The sequence below is a fragment of the Atta cephalotes genome (assembly GCF_000143395.1).
Source record: "Atta cephalotes unplaced genomic scaffold scaffold00021, whole genome shotgun sequence".
NCBI lineage: Eukaryota > Metazoa > Arthropoda > Insecta > Hymenoptera > Formicidae > Atta > Atta cephalotes.
This window is the reverse complement of record NW_012130085.1, coordinates 420,309-442,491: the sequence shown is the minus strand read 5'-3', so window position 1 is coordinate 442,491 and position 22,183 is coordinate 420,309. Positions and strand designations below refer to the sequence as shown.

At 36.4% G+C, this 22,183-nt stretch overlaps 1 protein-coding gene across 1 annotated transcript in view; it reads left to right on the top strand.

The window, feature by feature from the left end:
- LOC105619441 (puratrophin-1-like) overlaps positions 1-22,183 on the top strand; it is a 158,075-nt gene that overhangs the window by 24,691 nt on the left and 111,201 nt on the right. The window contains exon 4 of the mRNA XM_012200959.1: positions 10,249-10,338. Coding sequence (XP_012056349.1) covers positions 10,249-10,338 — 90 coding nt within the window. The remainder of the gene's footprint in view (positions 1-10,248; positions 10,339-22,183) is intronic.

Below are 22,183 nucleotides of genomic sequence, written 5' to 3'. Positions count from 1 at the left end.
TTGTATGAGATTACTATATTTTACAGAAAAATTGTTATGTAATTTTTTATTATATTTGTTATTCACGTATTGCTTGTACGTATATTACAGTCAAATGCATTTATGCATTTAATATACGGATTAATCTCGAATTAATTATAACAACAATGATATAATTTTAATTAATTTTGAAAAAACGAAAGATTATGAAGTTTAATATTTGTTATAAAAGAAAAGACAATAAAATTAGAATATTTTTGAATTTTTAAAAAAGAATCTTTTTGAATGAATCATAGATTACGATAGAAAAATTTTTAGAGGATATATGTATTAGCGAAATTATTGACAGTTTAAAGTTTACGTATTAAATTTAAATGGATAAAATCAATTATGTTTTATAATTGATGAAAGTGCGAGAATTATACTATAATACTACAATAAATCATAGTATATTAGATATTATTGATTTAAAGGAACGAAAAAAAAATGGAGTACGTGTGTTAAAGATGTCTCGCGCGGCACGATTGGAAAATTATGTGCAGACCACAGTAATTAGCACACTCCATACTCGCGAAGGAAGTCTAATGGTATTTAACAGATTCTTCCTAGAGAATCAATGTGTTGAGAGATTCTCGAGCTTGAAAGCTGATCGTCGCGTAAATCGTTTCCAGTTTCCATTTGCGATGTTAACTGCTTCCGCTAAGAAGAGCCGGTTGCGCCAGATTTCATTGTCGATGCCTCCAAATGGAGAACATGCTGGATAATGCTCGATAAAAATTGTCATAGGATAAATCGGTCAGGTTCAAGGAGATTGCCGATTTATTCGATTGTTACGTTATGTTTGCTGCATATTTGAATTCTCGAACAGCATTCTCAAAAGGATATTTCTTAAATGTATCAAACTGAAACGGAGCAAAATATTTTAAAATATAAAATTTACTTTAATTTTACATTTTCATTTTTTTATATTTATGTTAAAATTTGAATAATATGTATTACTCGTTTGCAATGATTATAAACTGCACTATTTGTGTATTTATTCGTGACATTTCGCTCGTTTCATACGAGAAATGAAATAAAAACGTAATAACGTTTTATTCATTCGTACTGCGATTTGCAAAAACGCTAAATTCCATATAAAGATCCTAAACAGTTTTTTAATACATGAGCACTCGATGGATTTCTATAGCAATGGAGTCACGGAACTTGCATGAAGGAAGTCACAGAGATTGAAGATTAATAAGACCACCCAAGGAGCCACGGTGTTCGACTTACTGAATCTGACAAGGACATTGTTCATGATCCTCCGAATAACCGTTTAGCGAATTATACAGTGACTATCCCGTTCATGATCTAAACAAAGGAAAGAGAGAGGGGGAGGGGGAGAGATACATTTTAATTGGAATTTACATTTAGAACTAACATATAAATTTTTACAATCTATCTATTCATCCCAAAAGATATCAATTCGAAATGTCGCTTAAGCATGAAGGTTTTTTGATATCGCGTGTTATTAATAAATAGAAAGTTCGAGCGGCGTTTTAGAAGAAATTATTATATGTTCGCATATGTGAATGTACAGCAAAATTAGTTCCGATTTTCTACAATCTCTTGTTTTCTAATTTCTAGACAGAAATCATAAAATTATTTGTATTAGAAATTAAAAATTTGCAGCAAGGATATAAATAAATTAAGTTTTACACTTAAGTTTTATCTTACGAGTTTCATCTTTTAGAAACTACAATACAATGTAATTATATTAGAAACTACAATACAATTTTATCAGTATAATTCTAATTCTCGAAATATCTATTCATTTGTTACTTTCTGATGGTCAAAACATCCGTTAGGGTCTCTCTGAGTTAAAATTGTCGTGCGTTCTACCCTTCGCATCTTCACAATAAAGAAATGGCGGGAAAATGTCGAGAGGTCATAGACATGCGGAAACACACTGCGCCAGACCTCAAGACGTCGCGAATGGAAACGTTTAAATTGCAAACGGTGCATCGTAAAGCGAGAGGATCCAATCAACCTTTGCTTACGAGTCAATCGAGTCGGCGGTCTGCGACACCTATCGCTTTATGCTAATACAGGCGGTTTCGTTACTGGCGAATAGGTTCGCACTGCCGCAGCCGCATTGAAGACGAATCTGCGAAGAGCATTAAACTTTTAGAATTCTCAGACGCATGACGTGACAGTCTCCAGAGCCTATAATACTTCGTATACACCATAATACCATGTAATCCTAAACATGTATTCATATATTCATATATTTTTATATTGGCACTAAACGAAACTTGTCAAGAATAATAACGGAATGAGTAGATCAATGAATAGGCAAGAAAAATATATTCGTAGATAATTGTTAACTAAAATTATTTATTTAGTGGCAGCTTATATTTCTTAGTAAATAAATAAAAGAATTTTTAGCTAACAGTAAGTAGGTACATCAATCTTAAAACGAATCGAAACATAAAAATTCCATATTATATTCTGAAATGTCTGTCAGAACTCTAGCGGATCAGTAGTGTGTACCAAGGAAGGAATGTATTAGAATTCTAATTTTAAATTCTATTTCAAAATAATATTATGGACTCTGTAGGCGTCATGCAAGTATTTACACTTTAAAATTTGATGCGAGCGCAAGAGAGATTTAACGATGACGAGATGAAAATTATCCGACTCGTGTGTGCATCTGATAAAGAGAAACGGTATATTTCTTCAACAATAGCATTGCCGATAGTAAAGCAATAACCCGAAAGTCATTACTTGGTCGCTTCGTTTCTTAAGCATCTGCATAAATAAAATGCCATAAAATCTATGAAGAGTCGAATTCTATGAGACGCAATATGTTTTGAACTGTATTCAAATACAATATGGCTTTTTTGATGTAACGATTATGATTTGTAAAGGAATACTATATTTATGCGAATTTGTACATATTGTATGAAAAATAGTTATCAATACATGAAGTAGTTTTTTTTAACAGAATGAGAAAGTCGCATGTTAAAAAATTGGAGCATCGTATTGTTTTGCGTTTCAAAATAATACAAATTCATCAATGGATTTACAGATGCGTAAATGCAGAGTAAAGAAATTTTTTCCCAAGATACCATTCTGTAAATATATTTGTTATAAAAAAATAAAATTGTTCAATCACCTACGTACAGATAGAAAAAGTCAAGAAGTCTTGCTTGATTAGCTATTGAAATTTGAAGTATTCACGAGTGGCCACGCAAGTAATGCTTGCCTCGGGTCTAGCAATAGTTTCGCGTTGAAACTATTCGTGAGATGATACACTGTGTCTAGTGTAGCGACAATAAATCCGAGGACGAAGATTTATGGCGCTGGGAGTGGTTTCGGACTTGATGCGTTAACATGCATTAACCCAAATACAAAAGCAACCACCGCGGGCGAAACGAGACCGAGTGCGAGATGAGTGTTCTTCTGTTCCTGTGCTTGTTCCGATCTTTCGTGTTTGATCTCGAGGTAGATTGGTGACGCGCGAAGAACGGAGTACCGTATAAAGTGAAGCGATTAGGGACATACTTTACGCTAAGTTGAGGAGGAACAAAAACTGAAAAATAGGTCGTTTCACTTTCTTCACGCGCAGTATAAAAACGATGGATTTTGTTACGTTTTTCATTGTCTGCTCCTAATTACCGCATATCGCGATAACTGTTAGCTGAGGCTAGAAGAGAGGTCACTAAATAAAATCATCGCGCGCCGCCTGATTGCGCTTTCGCGCTATAAATCACGACGTTAAGTCGCGTGCTAGCGCGCATCGAATTGCGCGGAAGTTAAACGCTAAAAACTAGGATTAAACTGACCCAATGCTAACGTGATTAATCGACTTAAGTCATGGAAAGTGGTATTATCCTGGAGGTAATAATTATTAGTTCGACGTTAGGCCGCGCTTTTACTATAAACCGAAGACGAAGTGCCGCTGTATTATTAACTATGTTCTTTTAATTTTCTAACAACGTAATTTGTTACTCAGCTTATTTAAATGCTTAATAAACGTATATTAGCTACATATTTATCAATTAAGAGAAAAAATTTAAAAAGAAATTTAAAAAAGAATAAGAAGAAGAATATTTCGTTTTTTAAATATTAAATTAAATTTTATTTTTAATTGTTTGATATTTCTTGTATTTTATATTTTTTATAAAATTATTCTAATTTATTGAAAAAAAATCCAAAGAGCAGTTTATTAACATTTCTTTCAGAACTTTTTATTGTCTTAAGTCATTGTCTTTTATTGTCTTATTTTTGTCACCTAGTTTTTTTGGGGGGGGGGGAAGTATTTATTTATTGTTCTTAAGAAGAAAATTATGTTGCATTTGGAGAGGAAATTTTAGCACGATGGATGTAACTGTGTCAACTTTCCGTCGATAGAACTCTGAGATAAGGCTTCGAATCGCCAACCGCCAGAATGAACGACCAGTACAGTGGACGGTCTCTCGATTCCGACGACAGTCAATGCATAGAAAATAGTTTATCTCCTAGTTTATTCCTAGTTTTAGGAATACTCTTGGCGGCTGCATTTAGACGGCGTCGCATCGGACGGCGTGTGCAATAGCGGTATTCGATTGCGTATCGGTGATCTCGATCGTCTCTCCATATATCTCTCGCTCCTATTATCTCTCTCTTTTTCTTTCTCTTTCTCCCTCCTTCCTTTCCATTCAATTCGTTATGTCAATGATCCCACGCAGATCCGAGAGAAGGAAGCTGCTTTGCGCTCGCACGAGGTTCATTCGCTCAAGTGAATTATGAACTCTCCGATGTTATTAGCTGTAATGAGAAAATTATTTCTCGTCGATACACTTAACGTTCATCTCGACAATTATTTTCTTCTTACAGTTACATACGCAATTGTATTCCATTCACATTTATCTACCCTTCTTTAGTTTAATTGATCGAAAGACGTTCATTAGACGTTCTTGTTCCTTCAATCTCACTAGCATCAAAATTTTAAGGCGTTAATTCACATAATATCTATGAATATCATACTGAGCAAAGATTATCTGTAAATCTTGAAGTGAGCGGAAGTTATATAATATGAGAGTTTCTAATCTAAAAACAGATTTACGCGTATCGGCGTGTAATCTCTTTCAGCCGTCTCTATTACAGAAATATAATTGCGATTTTCTATCGCAAATCACTTGGACGTTTACTACTGCGCATAGTCTCGCGTGATGCCGCCGTATTCCCTTCCGCGAAATCCCGCGCTCGGGATACCCGATTCTCAGGTTCGTATAAATTTGTTTACTCTAAATTATGACTCTAATAGATACGGTCGCGTGTCTCCCGACCGTTTCTTCGTTGGTGCACCGCACAAAGAATTAACATTATCTCCGAACGGAGGCAGCCGGTCTCGTCAGCTATTTTTTTCGCGTGATAATCGGCAATTACAACTAACTCTGTATCGATCAGTGGCGATCGATGGCACAGATTATCTGTCAATGATTTCGAACTTGATCGTTTCGACGCCTACAAGAAATTAGAAATCATCTCCGTTTGAAAAACAGCTCGAAGGGAAGCATGATAATAAGCATGATGGCGGATTCGCGGTGGTACATATAAGCTACATATAATTTGCATAAATAATATCCACCGATCTATTGGCCGATAATCACTTCCCGTTTATTATTCTGAGATACGTACGCTACTTAATTATAATTATTATTGACAACTAATTTCTCGTAATTATTAGGACCGCCATGATAATGTCCCGTTGCGTTATTTTACTGCGATGAATAAATATAATTCGATAGACAGAAGAGCGACGCGCTTGAAATGAATTAAAGAAAATCGGGGGAACGATATTTCCAACTGCTCATATTCTCGTTATGCTGTTTCTTAGTAATGAAACAAATAGGTAAATATGATCGAACGTGATTTATGACTCTATTGATAAAATAATGATAAAGTAATAAAATCGCGCGCTTGCCCTAGCGGAAGTTCCTATCGCGAGAAATAAAACGATACCAGCTTCCGTTAATTCATGAGTAGGGGAGTATTTTATATCATAATCAGCTGTGTGGGGTGTATTAATCGTTATTATTACATAGATATTGCGCGCACGAAGGTACATTATTTTTTTTGTTCGATATCTAACCTATATATATATAGCTTGTATTCAGAACGTAGTTATGATGATGTAGAATGCATTTAGCATATAGTGTTCATATTACATATATTAGTAGTATATTTTAGAATAACATATATATATATATAATTAATGTATAACATATAAAATAAAATTGAATAAATAATTGAATAAATAAAAGCGCGTACTTATCGATAAAAGTATATTACGTTCTGAATATGGGCCACAATGTCCTGCTGGCAATTTGATTTGCTTAATTAATCACAAAATTAATCGCAAACTGACTAATATCATAAGTTTGAATAATAATATAAAACTCAATGCAGAGACAAATGTATAAGAGACATAAATACATTAAAAATTAGATTAAAATTTTTTATTTTTGATGAAAAAGAATTTTTGTTTCCGTGATTTTCTTTTGTAAATAAATTATGCAATTTCTCGCATTAATAGAACTTACAGTCAACGGAACTTACAGTCAATTAAAGAACAGGAAGAAATCGGATAATCAATACCTTGTAGCTTATACATTGTTTCAACTATGTTGAAAGAACAATATGGTATTGCTTATATTATTGACCATTGGCTCGATGATTACTGCGATGAAGATTTACGTATTTATTCAGATAACTATTTCTTTCACAGTTTTCCACAGAAGGCGATATAGAGCGATAAAAGAGAAACTGAGAAGAGGCTTCGCATTTCTTTTACAATTCCGTCGGAGTGATGGATGAGTTCTTCGGAGAACTGTCGTCGATAAATCACCGATAACCGTGTTTTTTTAACAGTTTGTCTTTGTTTTTGCCGTTGCGCCGACAATGCCTCCCGTAAAATTGCATTTGTGGCGGCGTCATGTCCGTTGTCTCGTAAAATGTACACGCCTATGGACGTCATTACCACGTAATTAACACTCTCCCCTTCTCCTGTTCCATTCCTCAGCAGCGTAATGAGTGTTCGAGCGTGGAAATTTGCATGTGAATCTCACTACCGCTGCCGACATACCGCAAAACCGCATCCGCGAAATCATTCTCCGTTTCGAGCTATGCGGACAGAAGAGAAGACCGGTCTATTATTCGTGCATGTGCGGACGCAATCGCGTGAATGCACCTGGTAAAATTGGGTCGCGTGTCACGTCTGTCATCGCCGTTCCGTAAACGTAAGAGTGAACTTCCGATTATGTTTTTAATGTGAACGTGAATATTCGTTTGATGTTCGAACTATGTGAAAAATGATATTGTTGATTGAATACAGCCTCCGGTAGAACAATTCCGGAGCAGATAGTCATACGAAGAGAGACGGCCATTGTGGATTCTCCAGTAATTGCCGATATGATATGCATGAATAGTTAGTAAACGTCATGGTGATTGATTGGAATTGCTTTGCGATTAGCAGCACTTTAGCGGATATATCAATACGTTTTTTACTCGAATTTTTCTCCTGTTTAAAATTATTTTTCAATTAAATGAAATTAAAAGTTAGCTTCAAATCAATGACAAAATGGAAATTTATATAACTTTGTGAAAAATAATCGTAAAATGATTTTCAAAGACAAAGAAAATTTATTTTTAAAAGTCTAAAGATTCTACCTTCATATCTTATTAAATTTTTGTCTCGATTAACAAAATTTATTCAAGAAATTTTTGCTCACTATTTCCAAATCGAGATCGAAAAGTTAATAGAAAGTTTCAACTTTCACGCATAGAGTTGAAAAAAAATTCTTTTTAATTGATTTGAAACAATCTGAAAGTTTAAAGTCTCCTTTTTAAAATATTCTTTAGAAAGAAATTAAAATACAATTTTTGTCGAGTTATCGCGATTTGAAATGGCCAGTATATTTCACCTTTTCATCACTAGAAATAGTGTCTTAGAAATTAACATTTCTGTAAATCACAGACACTAGAAGAAATAATAACAGTTTGAATATATATCAAGGTGTAAGTGGTTACAGACTTTTATAAGCGGCTGGACACATTAAGAGAATTCGCGATTTATGTTTCAGAGATGGAAGCGGATAATACTATCTTACGTGCTCCAATTAATTCTAAAAATAAAATTATATGAACAAATTTCTAATCTGATCGCATAACTTTCATAGATAGAGTTCTCTCGCAAATTCAAATTACACTCACAATACAACTCATTTTACTCGCGTACTTACATGCGGAACGGTCCACGTGCGTTTCGCGTGGCATCTGCAGCAGACACGTTCCTGTTGAGACAAACGTGGCACGTCGTAGCTTCTCACGTGCGCACGGCGAGAACTAATTGATCGTATCTCCGCGCGTGTTTAATAGCCAAGCGCTTTTACTGCATCGGAGTAAAGTCGGTGCGGCCGACATGGGCAAGATCATGGACGGCAAATGAATCGCGTCCCGATTTCGCTGCGGATCAATTTACCTAACAAGAGCGAGGACGCGATAAAGTTGAACCGTCGCGAGGCCGCGCGAACCCGTAATTAACGTCTCTGGTGAAACGTCTTATAATCGCTTAATAAGCGTTCGTGTGCAAATAGCGTGCGTTAATTGAGTACATCCAGGGCGTTGTGTGGTCGGCAATTAGCGCGAAAACTATGATGCCTCTCAGTACGATAGTTCGCAATACTACGTGGGAAAATTCTTCGTAACCGGTTTAATGATCGGCATTAAATGTCTGCAAGTGTAAACGATAAACTTTTTCCGCGCGTTTCGCGGAGAATAGTCCAATCCACTCGTGTTAATAATGCGCCAGTAGTAATCAGCGTTAATTACATTGTCACCGATCTTGGAGAAAAGGAAAAGAAAAGAAAGAAAGTGAGAGAAGGAGAAAATGAGAGAAGGGGGGAAGAGAGGAGAGAGCAGCATATAGAAAAAAGGCAAATCGAGTGGCATTGATTTACGCTTGATTACATTTCTCACGAGATCTCTGGCGCGCAGAGATTCTGCATAAGTGAATGCACTTTGACGAGACGCCGCTCACGCTCGCTTACTTTCGATTATTTCTGCGCCGTCATGAATGAGACGTCCGGTATTCGCGCCGGCTACTCGCGGTAGTAACGCTATTTAAAATGCCGACGTGAGATACATATTATTCGACGTGTTACTCATGAAGGTAGAAAGTGCTCGATCGTCCGCGATGCGTATATATGCTGAAGAAGAGGCGAATATGCGTGCATTTCGCCGTTCACCTTCGCTAGTCTCTGACAGAAGGTGACGAGGGTTAAAAGGTGGAATTAGAGGGAGCCTCTCAACGGAAGGTCAAGCTCGTGGGCTAGCACAATCTAATGTTCGTTTCTGTGCATGCGTGCACGTGCGGTATACGCACGTGCGTGATGAACGTTCTCGCCATCGGGCCACCGATGAGCACGTTTCCATCGCGATTAATCGATAAACGCGCTTCGTTTCGGTAGCGAACGCGCGCTTCGATCGATCTTTGTATCTCATAAAGCGGATATTAATCGTAGAGACGTATTTAATGGTTTGATGAAGCATACCGACATTATTCATCATAGAAAGATGTATTTTTATTTCTATACAATTCAGCATGACGTGCATGTTTGTTTAACAGAAGAAATTGAATGTCGAATGCTACTACTCGAATGCTAATACGCTAAAGTTATATAATTAATTATTTAACATTTTATAATATTTAATATTCAGTTATGAATATTAATATATGTATCCCTCAAGTGTCAAGCATTACGATATTATATATAAAAGCTTATAAAAGCTAATTAATATAATTAATTATTTAACATTTCAGTATGTAATGTTTATTTGTTAATATTAAGATCTTAATGCGTAATATTAGTAATATTAATAATGGAAGTGAAAATCAAGATTCATTGCTAAGATATTTGTTTGAGAAAAGAAATAAAAAATTTCTTTCAATTTATAATAAAAAGATTCAATTACAAAATGAATTCAATTATAGGTCTGTCAGTTGGTTTCCAATTCTTCATAGAGTAGTTATTTGATCTTATTTGGAGATGAACCAATTTCGATGAATCACATCGAGATTCGTTTAACTGTCAATTTTGTATGGCCGACCCTACACTATTGGATCCAATTATCGATTTCTGCTGGTATTCGATTCAACTGTCAATTGAAATGCAAATGATTAAGGGACATCCTTGTTATTGCGGATTGTGGTAGTAACAAGAGCCTTCGTTCTGGTTTCAGGAACCAAAAAGCGAGTTGACGAAGTAGCATCACCAAGGACTATCCACGACTTGCCAGAACACGTTCTCACATGTGGCCTGTCACTTCCCGGTAAGCATTTAAAAAATACAATTTTTTCTGAGAAAAAGTTAATGATGATAATTTTTATCATAATTATCTGTGACAAAAGATATTAGATTTGTATTATACATCGAAACTCGAAATTTAAAAAGCGGAAAAATTTGAAATGATAATTTTCAACATTTTTACGATTGTATATTTCTTAAATTATTGCTAAATGTCTATCTGGAATCTATATATTCCAGATTATTTAAAGAGAAATAAGATTGTTGATTTCCAAATTTAAACATTTTTATCGCGATAGTCGACTGCGCTTTTGTTGTAAGCCTTTGTTTCGTGTTGAGGTGCTCCACATAGAGGCAACAGCAGAAACACATGAACTTACACCACACACGCGACTCTATGTTGCGGAAGATAACAACACGCGGTGACCGCGGAGGAGTATGCGGAAGCTAGGACACACCCATCCACCACGTAGGGTTCCTAAGCTTGGTTCACACGCCCCCGCATCTTCTACTCGTTCTGTGCATCTATTTACGTACTTCGTCGAGTACCGGCAGATACTTCCACAGCAGGCCGTTTCTCTCCCTTCTACCGTGATTCTGCCTTGTCGAGTGCGCCATTCTCTCGACCGTTCTCCTTGCTCTTCGTCCCGCATTGTCCTTTTCTCTCCCTTTCCGTGAGGCTCAGCTGGTCGGATCTGCAGATATCTAACTGTATTCCCGTAGTTGGCGCAGTTGTTGCTCTCTGTCGTCGATTAGCGCACGGCGGGAAGAGGTAGTCGCTAGACGATAGCTGAAAGGAGCCTGACCAAAGATTAACCCGCTAGTGTTCGCATCACGAAACACGCTTTGCCTTAAATTACCATAGAGAGTAATGATTGTTTAAAGTATTTAAATGAGCGTATGCATATTCCATGTTCATTGCTACCAATGTAGATTAACTTTAATCTTGATTTATCTTATTTTTTTTCTTCTAGTTCTGAAAATTAAAAAAAGAATTTGATAAAAAGTTAGATAAAAAGTAAATTAATTATTTAATCTAATTAAAAAAATAAAATAAAAAAAATAAAAATTATTTAATCTAAGATTAAATTTAATCTACATTGATAGAAATAGACCTGGATAAACTCATGTTGGACAAAAATAAATATTATACCAAATATTTTTTTGCAGTATATGAGAACTCATAGAATTTATTTATAAAATTTATTTATAAGGACACAAAAGAAAGTCTTGAATGCAAGAGTCAGTTGCGAGATATAATTATTACTGTCGAACGAATATTATCTGAGCATTCGATTTTCCTAGTACAGTAAATGCGATCATTGTGATGATTATCGCGTTATCTCGTGATATTAATCTACTAGGATCGATTAAAAACAATATGTAATATTTTTATGATATGAAACGGAGAAATCACTTCATTGAACTTTGCTTTAGATCAAGTAAAATCTCCATTTTTTTCGGCATGTCTAATATCGACATCGTTCACGTAACGAGTCCCTCCTTCAAAGCGGCGTCCTGCAACGGTAATCGGGTGAAAGGGAAAAGCGCACTCGGCCGCTTTAATTGCAACCGAGTGTGGGATATACGCGACTCTTTTGTGTCTCGATTAAGGAGGAACCCCTCGCAACAACATTAACGTTAACTATCCACTTACTTGAACATGAGCTACACGCTCAGTTCGCACGCCTTCGTGTTTCTCGTGCGTCCATCCATTTATATCCTCTTCTCGTAAAAGGGCCAACGTTCCCTTCCGCCTCTCTCCGTCTCAATGAATGCACTTCTCTGTTTCTCTATGTCTCACACACGTATACTGTTTCGTATATCGCCATACACTCCTCTTCCCGCTACCTTTTCTTACCTTCTGGTATCACCTCAGTGTTCATGCTCCCTTCGCGTGCCTCGTATTCTCCCTCTGCTCCTTTCTTCCGCCCGTCTTCGTGGCTCGCTCAGCTGGCCGGATCCACGTATGTCTAACTGTATCCCGTAGTTGGCAAAGCTGCCGCTTTGTCGCCGATTAGCTGACTGGTACGCGGGCAGGCAGAGACGATGGGCGACGATCTAATGGGCTCCGGCGTGCTTCGAACTAGAGAAATAAACGGTAAGAAACACGTCGTGCCATTAGTTGTTAATTTTAATTACAGTAAAACACACGCGGCGCTTCTTACGGGACTCGGTACGATCGCGCGAGACCCTTAGAGGTGAATTGCCCTTTCGCAGCTAGATAAAAGCGAACTTACACAGTTTATATTAAATGATCGTCTCCGATGACTCATGAAAAGCGAATGTAATGAACAATTAAGTTTTTTTTTAAGGGAATAATTAGAGAAATGGACTATATTAGTATGTAATATAATTCGCAAATGTAATCTTTTAAAAATCGAGTTAAATATGCCAATTATAAATCATATTCAATGTGTTTTTTACACTTTTGGTTGATAATCTTATCTGTTATTAACCTTTATAGGATGGTAAAGCCGTTATATTATATCAAAATAATACCACACAATGGCATTATGTTGAAATAATGTTATATTTTGAGCAAAGAATACAACGAGATAATGAATTATCTTAATTAATTATCTTAATTAAAAAATCTTAATTTAATAAAGGGAAAAACTATAAGATTTAAAAAATAGACTTCCGTCTCTTTTAGGTAAATAATAATAGAGCAAAGAGAATTTTCGTTTTTTTTCTTTTTTTTTTTTAATTTGTATACGTTACCTATTTTTTGTTCGCTGTGGATGATTTGTTAAACTAAAAAAATCGTGCAGATTCAAGCAGATCCACTCGAAAGTATTTTCTGACCGTTCTTCGGCTCGATCCACGTATCTTCGTACTTCACATTCCCGCACCTATTTATACTGCCTTTCTTTTCCAAAGGTAGTTCCTCGCGTGTCTCGTTAGGCTCCTCTCGTTTCTCTTTCTCCATCCATCGATTCCGCCTTCAGTGCTCGACGCTTGCGGTGTTCTTCTCGTCTGGTCGTGCTCACTTCCTTCATTCCGCCACCTTGATTGCAACAAGCGCGCGTTGTTTCGGTTTCGTGGGATCCCGTTGGAGCTACCCGCGGGGCTCAGTTTCCGACTCGTCTCGAGCAATCTCCGCGAGATTTTCCGACCGTCTCACGTCGCTCCGATCTTCTACACTTTAATGTTTACATGTTCACGTTGCATGTACCATTCCTCATGTGATACCAATGCAGTACGTGATGAGAACGTAAGAATTTACGAGAAAGTCTACTGTTGACAATCTGCCAGGCGGAAGCGCACTCTGTCCGTTCAAGAAATCTAAACGCTATCTTTTAGATAATCACCTATTGTGCAAAATCACACAGGATGCAAAGACTTTATATGAGCGCATAACGTGCTTATTCTACTCACTCTTGAAATAACAGTGCATGCATAGGTATGATGATCGTCAATTGCTCGGCTAAATAAGAAGAACACTAACAAAATTATCTTTCAGCTTGTTAGAAGTACACTTGCATTTTTGGCATATTTATAATGTAAACGTTGTTATTTTTACCTTAATGATAGCTGCGCTTCTTCGCTTTGGTAAGAAATATTACTAACAATATTTTTTACCGTCACAGATGTCTGGTTTATAAAAATAAAAGGATTTGTAATATTTTATGGATAATGAGTAGAGTATTATTTAATCATTATTGCTTTTATGTTGTAAGAAATATTTGATTTATTTTGACACGAGCACGGGATCGTATAAACTATGTAAAAATATATATTGAAAGTTAAACACAAATAGCTAATTCGCTTCCCTAGCCATCGTCTAATGTTACAAGTTTCATGGTGTACGAAGTGGGTCTCTCAGTACGTCATCTGAACAGGCTTCCTCGTCATTGATTCTTCGCGTTCTTCAAGCAACGGCAGCTCAAGACTCCCTTGTTATATCCTCTCCTTTCTCCCTAGTCATTTCCTTTCCTCTTCCCACGGATTCCCTGCTGGAGAGATCATCGGGTGCCTAACTGTAATCCCGTAGTTGGCGAAGCTGCCGCTTTGTCGCCGATTAGCTGGTCGGAGCTTGTGCCTGGCCGAGCCGCGGTCGCTTTAAAAGAGGTGGGACGGAGCAGGAAGAGGAAGCGCAGGAGATAGCAGCGTCGTGCCGCGTTTACGCCCGCCGGGCAAAGAGGTGCAAGTACGACAAACGACCGCGGCCGAAGTTCAAGCGGGTGCTTCGAGAGAGTCGGATTGGAGGGCATTAACGAGCTCGCTGGTACGGTGACGGTCTTTGCGATCGTCACGTATTTTCTTACCATCGCTTTTTCTGCAGCTCTTATAGACGGGAAATTTGCGGAAGCAGACTCGTGCACGATCGAAATTTTGCTATCTAGTTCTTGCTTGATTAAATCTAATCCACATATGAGAAGGTTTGGTCAATTAGCAAACTCATTCCACGTCCATTGACTTAATTCGTCAACTCGATTAGGCATATCCGCATAAATTATCGGGAAAACGTTGCCACGTCAAGAGAAATCGTTTCGATTCGATTTGTGCCAGGAATCGTAGATTTATAAGGTAGCTCTCCGCGTGGCGCGTACACGGTCGCAGCAGGTGAGCAGAGTATGTAATAGAATCCTCGAGAGCAGCGAGAAATTATACAGGGTGTTTCATAAAGTTTGCATGGAATTTTATCGATTTTTCGATATACTTAAAGTGAGAGATTTTCTTATATCAAAATTCAAGATTTAAGTTCAAGACGAGAGATTTAATGTTCAAAGAGAGAATGAGAGAGATTAGAGCAAATGTAATTTTAGGAACGCAGCCAGTTAATTAGTGTAGTTAATTACAGATTTTGATAACATCCTGCAAAGTTTAATTACATAAATATTTAATATTAAAAAAGAATAAAAGCATCCTATCAAATGTTTCTTAAATATTAACTTTTGTACAAAGTTTATGAAGCACTCTGTACTTTATACTCTGAGAAGCATAATATATCAGTGATAGCAGCTGGATATCCTCGTTAAATTAGACGAAGAACGAACGACGACTAGGTCGAGCAGCGGTGTAAATTGTGACACTCTGTACGTATTTACACGTGGTGTGATTTATGATTTTATGCAGGTCGAACTATGTCTGCGAATCATACGTGTGGCAAGACGATTGCCCGTGCCTCTTCTTCACAGGGTTCAAACTAATGCGCAGATCAAACTGATTCGCCCAACTCGAACTCGCTGCATGCTACAACCCGCCACAAGTCTCGTGAAAGCGGTCGGCTGTTTACGACCTCTCTCGCTCAACGATAAAGTCGTTCACGGTAGCACACCGCCATCGTGGTGACTTGGCCGAGACTAATCTTCGTCTGGCAATATGCACACAGACGGAAGATCGACCATAATATGGGATTATTTAAGCGGTTGAAAAGGTATACATGATTGTTTAAGATCGGTTTCACTTGTGTGTTGGTTATAACCGACTTTAGTTTTAATAGGCTGACTGCTATATGCAACTTTCGATTACTTCCGTAAAAATCTAGTTGAAAGTTATATGTCTAACGTTATGATGTGGCAACTTTTCCAATGTACCTGCTAAGTCGAACTGCTTTTCATTGTCAATTAATTAAATTTAGGAATTTTCTAAACGTAATTGGTTGCGTTTTATACATATTGAAATCTTTTATGTATACTGTGGCTTATTGTTTTGTACACTATATATAACTGTGTCATATTCAGTAGCATTAATGCGTAAGAGTTGTATAATTACTATTTTGTAAATAATTTATTACTTCGGAATACAACGGTTTTCCTAGGGGATTTTATTTCATTGAGATAGACAAAATTGCGGCTTGCAATTTGGCATACTGTGTTTAGGAACAGACAGGTGAATATATCAGGTATGCAAAAGAGGAAGTGAGGATCCGGCACTGAAGATCCATATCACCGCCTACGGCCAATGCTACTAGACGAACATTTGCGATAGGTAGATGTACTGGAATGGTAGACATTAAAGATATACTAAAGGTGATTAAGTAGATACGGCGGGAAAATATGATTACATACGGCCGAAACGATTAATCCAACCTAAGATGATCAGGTGGTAGTATTTAGACTTTTCTAGCATCAATATTAATTAAGATCATACATTTGAAAAGAACTATATATTTATAAACGTATTTTATCCTTATAAGAAAGTATATTCATGTTTTATTGTTTAAATAATAGCGATTATCCAAGAGAAGCATAGCAATACTTAGCAAAGAAAAAAATATGAAATATTTATAAATAAAATATTTTAATTATTAATTAAAAATAGAAAATCAATAAATTATTATATTTCTGTAATTTAACTCTCCATGTGTAATCATATTTTTATTCCTTCCGTCTAGCTTAAGTTCTTTTCTTTAGTGTTTTAGGCTTTCAAAAGATGTGAAAAAATATTTTTTAACATATCTGTTACATTACGATAATAGTACAGTACGATAATAGTACATTACGAAATAGTTTTTTAATGATAGATTTTTTAATGAGAGAAAACCGGATTTTATCTTCCTTTATTTCGAAGAAATTTAAGAATGAAATGTTACGTCAAAAAAGATTCAAATTGGCAGACGAAAGGTTGATAATATATCTTGAAATCTATTCTGTATTGCACACATAATATATACAGAGTAATTAAAAAGTAATTTATTGTTTTTTGAATTGTTATTACATTGAAAGCGTGTTTTTACGTTATGTGTGTCGCGTGCGGGACATTGTTTTATTATAATTGATGCTTTGGGAACAATTCGAAACGCCGGTGATAATCCCATTCGTTGTATTACGAAAGTCGACCCACGCGCTAATAGCGCATGCGGGTATTTAAATCGAGTACCATCATATCCGGCATTTCATAGCCGTCATCGATCGATCGCGTTTAACTAGTCGAGCGTATCGACCGGTACTCTCGCGGGCCTAATTACATGGAAGTATTTTATTATCGTGACACCGTATGCCGCCCGCCATGAATCAATGGCCATTTATTGTACGGTAACGTACACGCTTTGATGCGTGCCTGACCAGCAACAGGAGGCTCGTGGCCTTCATGTGGGCGGAATAGGCTAGAGAGTGCACATCGTCCTCAGAAAAACGGCGATGTGTGTGTTGCACGCATCGGGACCGCGATAATTTATCACGCGTGGAAAATAGCGAAAATTTACGTCTCTTCCGCGTCTCACCGCCCGCGTATGGACGAGTTATGATAATAAACGTATTTATGAGAAGGGGATTTCTCGTGCCGACTCGAATCGCGTCCCGAGTTTATTAGCCTAATTAGTTATGCATGGTTTACGGTACATTGTGCGTTATTTCGAGCGTGCGAGCTTCGAGCGACGTAATAATTAAATACGTAGCAAGAGAAGGTGGGGACTACACACACACACACACACACACACACACACACACACACACACACACACACACATAATACCATAATTTTTAACTGTACATTTGATATATAAACTTATAATATATGAATCAGATATGGAACACGTTCTGCATACAATAGTAAAAGTATCTGGAAAAATATGTCACGGAATTAAGAAGCAATATAATTCCAAATTTATATTATACAATTCTAATGAAAAAATGACTTCCATAAAATAAATGTCATTTAATATGTATTATATTTTTTTTATATATTCTTTTTATATATATTTTTTTATATATATTTTTATATATTAATTTAACAAAATAATGTATTTCATTATGGACAGATTTCTAATAGCAAGGCTTACGACTGGTATTTGCTATCTTATGTATTTTTCTAAGAGGAAATATATTTGATCAGTGTTGTTTTAAAATGAAGAAGGAAAGAGGGATATTGTATTCTCAACATGTAAGACATCCTTAATGATTGCCAGGTTGTATTCAATCCTTTGCCTTGTAATTAGGGGATTACGAAATTATTACTTTGAGAATATATCGAAGTGTGGTTAAGCCGGGATATAGGTATGAGCACGCCTGCGAGCGTGCAAAAAGAGAGACATACATTCCGTTACATTCGTAAATAAACTATGTGATTCACCGAAGTATTATCGAAGATGGCACGCGCATATCTAAACGCGAGAGAGTGATGGCTGCGCAAACACTTTGATATCACGATTTCAACGATTTAGAAACGATTCGTTACGGCTATGCGATTATTGGCCGCCTCTCGTATTATTAGGAAAATTCCGATTACCCGATTCACATAATTACTGCCTTTATCACTTGTATCGCGATGATGAGAAAATTAGAAAATCTCGGGGATCTCCTATTCGTATCCACAAAGCGTGTGACGCGATTTGTCTTATTTTTCATAAGTACGTGCGACAATCAAAAAAAGATTTAGAAAGTAAATGCCACTCGAGCATGCAAATTATAACAAAACGTTTAGAAACGTTTCCAAGTTGTAATGAAACATTTAAAGTGCTACTTAAAGATATGAATTTACATATATCAGCTATAACGACTCAATGACTTAATTTCTATTTATTCCTTTAGAAAAAGAATAAATAGAAATTCGACCATGGAAACTGTTTTTGCTGGCGAATAAATTTCTGTTCTTTAGAAATTATTCAAAGTGAGATGTTGTTCAGGACCAAGTAATTCCGATTTTCCACTTGAATACATTGAAACTTTAGCCTGCGACTGGCAACGAGCTTATGACGAATAGTGATATTCGCCGGTAGTGTTCACGCAAATTGCAAACTGATAAAAACATGAAATGTGTATCTTGCATTAGGATCGGCCAGATTAAGTGGATTCTAGTTTCCGCTTCTTTCCATGTTGTGGCTAATGAAGTTTGAAAGCCGCGAAACACGAACGTATGCGTATGCAAATAGGATTTATTTATGAGTCTGAATATTCCTGCATTCTATAACAAATCAAAGGCTTTCTGAAAATCCAAGCATGCATAAATTGGAATCATGTAGCATCCGCATTCGAGGAAAGTTTTACTACAGCTTGTTTGTAAAGGTTCTGGATTTGCTATCTAACGAAGAAGATAAGAATTCAAGAAATCCTGTTCATCATTCTTCAAAAAGTTATTAAGAAGTTTTTGCCTATCTTTGACTTTTTGGAGTGTACAGTAGTTTACGATTCTGTAATCGCGTATGGTTTCTCTTATATATAAATAAATTATTACAATCTATGTCAGAATCTGACCCTTTGAGGTACTTATCTTTTTAAGCACTTCTTTTAATAATACTTTTTTGTATAATTATGTCTGTAGTTTCATTTATTAGTTATTTATTAATTATTCCTCGTTTCAATTAGGCATTAATGTTTCATATTAAGTAAACAGAATAACAGGCATACTCGTATTTCGAAACGAAGGTGCGGTCGAAATATGGGTTAATATATTAAAAAAAAACCACAAATTTGCAAGCAGAACATTATTCAAGAAATTAATATTGTAATTTATCGCGTAATCCACGGCAGCCATGTAAATCTGTTTGTCGTAAAACTTACTGTGTTACGGATATGTGCGCTCGGCGAACTTTGCTTTCCCTCAAAAAATCGCCGCGAAATCATACCTCTCGCCATTTAATACGGTGATGCACGCGAGACGGCGGAGCATTATAATTTTCGATACTCGATAATCACGGCCCGGCCCTCGTTTTAGGTGCTCTTTAGGCCGCGGCCTGGGCACGCAGGCAATTACGCGGTAATCGTAGATATCGCGCACGCAGACTGAATTCAGGGTACGACCCAGATCCCAAGAGAAGAGGAGGTTGTCCGATGTCGATGTGCTGCATCGCGCGGCGCAGGATAAGATTTCGCCGAGGCCAATCGATAATGCCTTCTCGAGTGATCGATGTACCTCGCCCGATTATCGACATGCGTTATTAACCGCCGTGCAGATTTTCCATGGGACTAATTGCGATGCACGCGGTTCCCGAAACGAGGGCTGTCTGTGTCATTGGCGCCGTACGAATGGCCACACTAATTGTAAGAAAGCCACAAGCCATAGCAATTGATTTGTTCTCGAAATGGAGATAGGAACTTCTCAAAGAAATAGGCTGTTGCCAAGCTGCATTTATTGAATTAATTGAACACGCACGATTCTAGGTTTTACCAACTTCTGTGATTTATTCATTCTCTGCTACCGCGAATTTACGCTAATTACCACTCTAATTACTGAGAGCGATACATATTCATGTGGTTGCATAAATTGTATTATGCTTTTTGTCTAATTGTTTATTTTTCATTAGAAACACTATTATTTTAATTAATTATTGTGAATTACATTATAAAAGCTAATATATGTAATATATGTAAGATAGTATGTAAGATAGTATATTGATGAAAATTATCTTCTAGCAAGAGCAATGGACTTATCACAAAATACAAAGAGACAAATGCGTTCATTAGTCAAAATAAATATCTCGTAGATGTTTACAACTAATTTCTTTACGAAGATCCACGTTCTTAGCTTCTAATCTCCTAGGCAATATGATATTGATGATGTTTCATTAATCAGTGACATATATCTGATTTTAATTTAAAAAATTTGCAGCTTTGAAACACTATTTGTATAGAGAGTCGCGTGATAATAAATGCACTTCGCGGATTTGTCAGAGAGGAATGCAAACGGTAATCGCAATCGCAGATTAGACCCAACAAGTATGTCCAATCAATATTTCTCTCATTTAGATACTCCTTCCTAGTAATCAATGCGCTTCTGATGATCATTGCCGACTAACGTTTTGTACGATTTATTAATTCACCGTGAATTTTCTATTGCGCTAATCACGTTTATTATCAACCCAAAGCCGCTATCTACAGATTATATATATTTGAAACAGTAATTCAATAATTAGATTTACACAAAAATATGAAATTAATTTCTTATGTTAAATGTCGATTCTATATGTAATTTTTTCATATCTAAACTGAGAATCGTTTTAAGTCCTACAAAATAATCTGTAGATACTAATAATAAAGTTTAAACTGTTTGAGAAAAGTTATTCAAATTATTCGAACTATGTGATCAAAATAATCCATTAACTTAGATCATGATCAGATTTACTCATAACAGCTGTGTATATATTACGCGTTTCATGTTACATTACTGTGTCCATGTTTAGTAAACGACAGTGGAATACAATACACGAATTGATCTGTTTTGTAAGCGCTTTATGTGATTCTAAAACATCAACATTTCGCGTCACTCTTGTGCGAGAAAGTAGTAAATGCACTCATGGGTAAGCCGTTCGACGGCAAGGAATGCATGCAAGTAGTAACTGCCGCTGCATATTCGACCGGTTGTTATGAGAAATGTCCACATGGACGTAAGTAATGTCTGACCAGCAGCCACATGGTAACTAATGCCCTAATGCTTCCAAGACTCAATCGGAAATAATCAGAGAGGATCGTAAATATCGATATTCGAGTAGCTGAGAGAGAAAGAGAGAGAAAGAGAGATAGAGAACTGACTCTCGACTTTACCGTTGACTTCTTTATTATTCGCAAACAAGATCTACGAGTTAAGAAAAATGATATTTAGCTGCTCCCTATAATAAGTTCGCGAATATTATATAATTAATCATAAAGTGGCTGTTAAATTCTAAAAAAAAAAAAACTTGCATTTCTAAATGTGGAGAAATTATAATTTTTTTTATTAATGGAACCCTTAAATTGATGAGACATTTAGTTATACAGATTTTTGATCATCTATTGATTAACTAATAGCTATATCAGATATTTTAATATCTGTACTTGATTAAGCACGTATCTCTTTATCGAATTATTTGCTCACATTGCTCGATGTTGCGCTCGTAAACAAGGATTCGAATAATCTTGTATCAAACCATCTCCGATCGGCATATAACCGGGAGGTACTCTTGATCGCTTCTGCAAACGTAAATACGCCCACCCGCCGAAGACCCGTTA